At 42.8% G+C, this 7,200-nt stretch overlaps 1 protein-coding gene across 1 annotated transcript; it reads right to left on the bottom strand.

The window, feature by feature from the left end:
• Positions 1-240: 240 nt before the first annotated feature.
• Positions 241-6,299, bottom strand: LOC103633533 (ubiquitin carboxyl-terminal hydrolase 24). The gene is made up of 7 exons (XM_020540745.3): positions 5,888-6,299; positions 4,665-5,363; positions 4,394-4,581; positions 2,442-2,683; positions 1,685-1,827; positions 875-1,051; positions 241-707 (listed from the first exon to the last, which is right to left on the bottom strand). The coding sequence occupies exons 1-7, from the start codon at positions 5,906-5,908 to the stop codon at positions 519-521; spliced, it is 1,659 nt and encodes a 552-aa protein (XP_020396334.1). The 5' UTR covers positions 5,909-6,299; the 3' UTR covers positions 241-518.
• Positions 6,300-7,200: the final 901 nt, after the last annotated feature.

Here is a 7,200-nt window from a genome sequence, read left to right as displayed (position 1 = left end):
TGTCGGCCGCACACCACCTTCCCTACAGCCGTCACAGTCCATGAAAGGGATACAACACCTTCAAAATGCCAATCATGCTTGCAAGGCACATAAACCAGCTGACATTGTCCCTACACCTCCTGACACTGCACATGGGCACGCTTGTCTTCTTCCTAACAAAACCAATTCAGAACCACAGCATGCCACATTCAACCAATCACAACCTATTTCAGCAGCTGTTTGCGACAGGGGCGACCATGATTAGCATAACATCCCATCATTACTTCGCTGGTCATTACAATGATGCGCAGTTGAAATTTTACAGAACCTCAAAATGGGCTGACGACGAATCCCCCTCTCGCTATACGACCAGTCAAATAATATACTAATAAACACAGGCGGCACCAGGGTGCACTCCACATAATACTCTGCTGTTACTCAGCGGCTACATTAACAGGACCATAGTTAGATGATGATATCTGCCTGTTTAAGCAGCGGCAATACGAAAGAGCAACTAACTATTCAACTACGTCGTGCTTTCAGACTCGTTTGTAGAAGAGGACATATGCTTGGTCATGCAAGACATCCTTCTCGCCAACGGGCACAACGGCGTCGTCGTCGAAACGAAGCCATTGCCCGTTGCCATGCTTTGCGTGAGCGGTGTAGTGCCCCCTGTAGGGGTCCCTCCCATGATGAGTGATGGTTGCAACAAGCTCGTATTTTCTACCCTGTATACAACAAAGACGAACAGTTAGATCAGGTGATTTAGTAGTGCCAAACAACTGTAATGTCATTTCAATGTGCCAAAGCCACATGGTCGCTGTACAAACTCAATTCATGCTTAATACTAAATGTCAAACAATCAGGAGTTTGGGACCACAAATCAGCGGATCACCTCTTGTGATGGTGAGCTCAGCAGATCACGACTAAGAACCAGTACGGATGGAAAGTGGAGTGGCTTATAGACTTTAGTGCTCCCATGATTTCCATAACTGAACCTCTTCAAGTGCAGTATCATTATCTTTGAAAGTGCGTGTATCTTGAATGATTTTCTAGCTGTCACCAAACCAGCCTGCAAGATCAAGTTCCATACTACATTATAACTGTAGCTGATTGCAATACATTTCTGTGTCTTTTTAATGAAAGAAGAATAGAGCTCGAAATAAATAAAATGTGGGCAAGTACAGCTCGGACAAAATTTAACTTACAGCAATTTCAAGTGAAAAACAATTAATAAATAGAAAGAGGTTAATATACAGGTCATAAACCCACCTTAAATGGATGCACAAATAAAAAATTCATATGAAGCATTCTAGAAATGCATCTAAAAGTAAAACAAACTAGAAGCTGCACATTTAGCAGTTTTGTCTTCACAAGTACCTCGCCAGCAGAATGAATTGCATGACACCATTTGTATTGTGTGATGACAATATTGAATGTTAAAACTTAAAATATACTACCTCCATTCACAAATATATGACATCGTTGACTTTTTTCGAAAACTTTGACCGCTCGTCTTATTCAAAATTGTAAAATTTTAAGACAAGCACAAACTACCTTAAGTGATAAAACAAATCACAAAAAAATAAATGATAACTCATTGTTTTTTTAATAAGACGAATGGTCAAAAAAATTTAAAAAGTCAACAGTGTCATATATTTATGAACGGAGTGAGTACTAAACACAAAGGTGACAAGGTAGATACCTTTCCCGCAGCTGTTCTGTATCCTTCCAAAGATTCAGGAGTAGAGAACAGACGAAGTGCATCATTAAGCGTCTGAACAGCATCTGGGAATATATCAAGATGGAGCAGTAGGAAGGGCTGAACAGTAGCTGATGCTTTGTTACCTGACAGGTGTATTTATCAGTATACACCACTGAAAAGACAGATAGGAAAGCACAAGTGGGCCTACTCAAGCATAAGTTTCACACTATACCTATGGTGAATAACTAATGCAATCATGATATCATTATTCCATTGGAGAAAACGAAAACATCTGAATGGGGCTGTTTTAACTTAGCAGGGCAGCCAGGCTAGTGCTGAGATGCATTGGTGCATTATTGTAGAGCTTCAATGGTAGAGCGCAGAATTACCTTACGGAACACCAAAAAAATCCTAGATTCTTCCATGTTATATCAAAGGACTAACACAGAACAGACACTTCATTAATCGCCAACATGTAGAATGCTCTTCCAACATGAACTATTAACCCTGATATTGGGCTGGTCAAAGATGGAAAAAAAAGCAATGACAGCATGTACAGCAGGAAGCAAAAGGTGACAGCAACTGGATCAACAGGGAATACGTTCATGGAAACATGATGCAGACGTAACAAATCAAGAAAAACTCAAAAAAACAAAAGTTTCCAAGTTCTTTCAAAGAGATATACTAGCTAGAATGCTAGGTAGATACCAGCTTACAGAAAAATTGAGTTGTCTCCCTCAGGACAAGACAAAATTACCTGCAGCTTTCACAACGCTCTGTAGCTGCCCTCCAAAAATAGCACTAAGCTCAGAGGGGACAAAACTCTGAGTTCTAACTATTGCAGATTTGTTCTTTCGTCCAACTGTCTCCCAAGCATCATCATCAGCGGATGAAACAACCATCCCCTCCTTTGAATTCAAACCATCTCCATTAAGTTTCAGCAGTTCATCATGCATTCTATCCATGGCAAAACTTAAAAACTCTTGAGCATCTTCCTGCCTGCAGAGCACAAAAGTGCATAGAATCACAAACTAAACCAAAAGCTTCATAGCAAGGGAGACAACGATAAAGAAAAGACATTAGCAAAGAAAATGTAAAAAGATAACATGCACAATGTATTTACAGACAGCTTTGTCCGAATAAACTCAATATTGATACCTACTGTCACCATGAAAGGCTCACAGACCATTTATGAGGACAATTTGGCATTTGGGAGACAGAAAATGATCATGTGACCAGTGTTGTCACGACGTTGCCTAGGCGACACATAGGCATCCAGGCAGCCAGCAATGGACGCCATGGTCTGTTGGCTTGCCTGAACCCAGTTAGGTGGATGCCTGGTCGACTTAGACGATGCCACATCGACTAGCAGGCTCTCACGCGACGCCGCGACATCACCTAGCTGCTAAAGTGGGCTTCAATGGACCATTTGTGTATGATTTGCCCTATGCACCCAGGTACTTGTTTTCTCTTATTTCTTTCCCCTCCTGCCACCGTACACGCCAGCCGGCGCCTCGGTACCGCGCGACTGTGTCGCCTGCACGCCGCCCGCACCTGGCCATGGGTGCTGATTTGTACGCAGTTGAAGACTTGAAGTAATTGGAGTATCTTTGAATTTGTAAGTCATTCACAATATCTATTTGCTGAATTTTTATTCTTTTCTTTCATAATTGGTTACTGAGTAGTGTTTTCTTTTTTAGATCCATACAAAGAAAAGGAATATATTGGAGCACCAAAGATTGAATGATTTGGTTTATGTCCAATACAACAAGAAGATAATGGAAAGGTTCAAAAAGAGACGTGCGGAAGGGAAAATTCTGAACCCTTTGATCTTAGAAGAGTTCCAATGGGACAATGAATGGGTTCAAATGGCAACTAACAATGAAGAAGTTCATCCTGGAGATCATGGTCTTTTCTGGTTCCATATTGATGAAGCCATTGGTGCAACAAAACCACTACAGGGCCGTAATTTTCCTAGGATGAGCAGAACTTATACTCGTAGAAATGGTGTTGTCGCTGCTGCTTCAACTTCCACCACAACCACAATTTCAGATCAAGACCAACAAGAATTAGGGGAAGAGGAAGAAGCTGAAATTGACTTTGTTGCTCCTGATGATCTACATGTTGAGGATGACTATGGCCAAGCTCTTGCTACAGATGATGAAGCTGCTGCAACTGCAAATAATGAGGATGTGGGCACATGCAATGGACTTAGATATCGATTAGGCCTTATGGGCTTAGGGCAGTATGCCATATTTATCAGTTTATCATTTATTTGTTAGACATATATAGTTGGTTGCTACTCGCTAGATCTATATTTTATTTCGTAGTTTTGCTATATCATATGATATATATTTCATACTTGCTGCTGTACAAATGGGCGCCTAGGCAACACCTAGGCATCCAGGTGACCCGCAAGTGACTCGCTTCGCCGTGGCGCCATGATAACCATGCATGTGACCATGATTGCAACAGAGCTTGCAACATAGATATGCAAGATTTGGATCAGCTAAAAACATACAAATATGTAGTTGTCCAGGTATTGCTACTTGCTAGACTCCAATCGGATGGTCCAGGTCTTGCTACATGCCAGACTCAATGAGATAAAATCCTTAATGGCCTAATTGCTATATTTGATTCAGAATCCACAACTTAAGGAGTTTTACTCAAGAAAAAAACATGCCAAACAACAGAACCACAAGCACTTACCTAGGCCGAGCAGTTATTCCAGCCGGCACATCTGGTGTAAAGTTTCTGAGAACAGCATCAAACATGGCAGGATTAAGTGGTTTTGCGGCAACAGTAATAACCTTCTCATTTTTCTTGATAACTGACTCATCAGGCACATCCAATTGAGATATCAACTCAACAAATGCACTCAGAGTTGGGTAGCCAACCTAAAATGAACGAAATGGTCAGGAAAAAGGAAATCAAATAAGAGCCAAAATTGCATCAGACCAATTTAATTAGGTACATGTACCTTAGGTATCCTGCGGTTCCTCAAATCCTGTAAAAGGTAGACAAAAGGCGAGCATGAAAGCAATGCCTGCAAAGTTGCATTCAGAAAGCAAATATTTCCTGTGTTCCTCAAACCATGTGGAAGCAAGGGCATGTTCTGAGAGGCTTTCTTATTTAGGCTTGTGACTGCCTCTTCTGCTGGAGCAGCAACAATGTGTTTATCGACAATTGGACTACCATTTTCAGTAATTTCCCTTTCCTTATTTAACTTTCTGCTTTCAGTGGGTTTGGTGCCATCCTTATGCGTCTCCAACGTCATTTGCGGTGTTGGATTGCTGATGATTTTGACAGGTATAACTGGTGGGACAACAGCCTCTGTCTTCACATTCTCAAATAAACCATTGTTAGCAGGAACATTAACAGGAGGGCATCCATTAGCCAGAACTGGTCCACCGTTTGAAAGGCTTGACCCTGCAGCTTTCTTTTCATTATTGCATGCATTCTCCTTCGTGATGGCACTGGTTTCCCCTTTTGCTGATTTTGCAGGAAGAACAACACTTGAAGTAGATATTTTCTCTAAATTCAGCACTGACAAGTTCAGGGTGCCAAACTGGATCTCCGTCCGTTCACATTCTTTGCTGACACTTTTAGTTGGACTTTTGAGGGGCTGACCCTGTAACAACTTAGTCTCGTCCTCCGTAAAGGACCCAAACAACAACATCTGCATCATAGACAGAGCAACTAGATTAGAGAATCCGGTAACATGGGCAGATTTTATTGTTAATAAGTAACTTACGCAAAAAATCTACTGCATATCAAAACAGTTGTACTGAGAGCCGTTTGGAAAGGAGCTCTATACGTTTAAGAAAACTTTAATTTCAGCTCCCACATGCTTCACACACGCAATCCTTGGGAGCAAGAATAGTGTAAGCACTGATCAATGATCCAGATCCAAACGATCATCTAAACCAAATCGATGGTTCTGTACCATATGAATTAATTGCTTATGCATCCGATAATGGGCGTATGATTCATACACCCATCACCCATGGTAGCAATAGCATTTAATCGTCGTGCCAGGTACTACAAAACACCTCAATCCAATCAACTCGCCCGCGCCCCTAACCTTAAACCGCCCTGGCTCACTTTAATGCGCCACGCCATGGAGCCGGACAAGCAGTACAGACAGTTAAACCACGCAATTACGCCCAAATGACGATGTCAATGCAAGCACGCGGATAGTACCTTCTCGCCGCCGCTGCTCATCTCGGCTGCGGTGGGGAAGCCAATCGCTGGGCGCCGGAAGCGGTGGCTCGGGGGACCTCTTGGGAGCTCTTCTGCGACCGGGGGCAGAGGAAGCCGAGGTCGCAGGTAGGAGACATCAAAGGCGGCGGCGGCGGCGGGCGGCGCCGAGCGGGGTGGACAACCGCACGGCAGGGTCCGGTTCTGCGCCGGCGCTACGCTATCGGGTTGGGCGAAGGCCGGGGGCTGGGGGCCGGGGGGCGTGGTGTAGGGTTTGAGGAGGGTAGAGGCGAGGTGGGGCTGGAACTGGAAGCCTGGCTGCCTGGGTCTCGACTCTTGAGAGGAAGGAGGACGAGACGGGGGGTTGCTTGAATTGGTGCTATTGTCGAATGTCAATGCAGGTTGCGGCAGGCAGGCGGGCGGGCGATTCGTGGGCTTGGGCTGTATTATGTACGTGGGGCTTTTCTTTGCGGTTGATTCAACAAACTCGCTTTAAACTTCGAATCGCAGCTGTGCTAAAAAAGACCGTTCCTGAATCTGATTTTATGAATATTTATTAATTAAAAACATTCAAAATACTGTTTATTGTTCTATACCGAGTTTTGCCTTTTTACTTAAATTGTCAATAGATGTTTGACAAGATTATTAGCCCACACAAAAAAATCTTGACTTCTAGAAAATCTTGTCAAGTATTTTTTCTAATCTATATCTATATCTATATCTATATTATACTTAAAGCATCAGTTTCAACGGTCTATAGGTGGACAAACGGTGGTCCGGCACGGGCTAGACGCACGCGGGCTACAACTGTGGCCAGGCACTTCATGTCGGTCTACTGATTGTGTCGGGCCAACCCGTTAACCCGTCGGCTCATTTGATTAAATCAGCGTAAAATGTTAAAAAACGGTGCAGAAAGTGGAGTTCGAACTCATGTCCTGATAGAAGAAAGGCAAGAGACACTAGGTGAAGTTGTCTAACCAGTAGAACATCATGCTCAAATATTTTTAATATTTAATATAAATTGTCTATATGTATATACGTTTTTTGTAAAATAAAAATATATAATCGTGTCGGACTAGGCCAGCACTACGGGCCAAGTCTACAACTCAAGCACGACACGACTTTCTTGGCTCTTACCAGCATTAGGTCGTTTCTGAGACCACATTGACGCGATGGACTCCATGGTGTTTGAGGTTGCTGAATTGGATTGAGCAACAATGGTTTGTCACACTAACAGTAAAATGAAAGGTTATTTGTTGGTTTTAAACGTTAGTAATTGTTATGAAGTAGCATAATTTATATGGAGCGCATCCAGT

The sequence above is a fragment of the Zea mays genome, chromosome 7, assembly GCF_902167145.1.
Source record: "Zea mays cultivar B73 chromosome 7, Zm-B73-REFERENCE-NAM-5.0, whole genome shotgun sequence".
In the NCBI taxonomy this organism is placed as follows: domain Eukaryota; kingdom Viridiplantae; phylum Streptophyta; class Magnoliopsida; order Poales; family Poaceae; genus Zea; species Zea mays.
Note: the sequence above shows the minus strand (reverse complement) of the source record. Positions and strands in the feature narration are given on the sequence as shown.

Bases quoted from the DNA above. Each gene is read 5' to 3' on its own strand.
- LOC103633533 (XM_020540745.3), bottom strand. From the start codon at position 5,908: ATGAGCAGCGGCGGCGAGAAG. The intron at 5,364-5,887 runs GTACTATCCGCG...TCTATGATGCAG, and splicing joins TGAGCAGCGGCGGCGAGAAG to ATGTTGTTGTTTGGGTCCTT. The intron at 2,684-4,393 runs GTAAGTGCTTGT...TGTGCTCTGCAG, and splicing joins GGAATAACTGCTCGGCCTAG to GCAGGAAGATGCTCAAGAGT.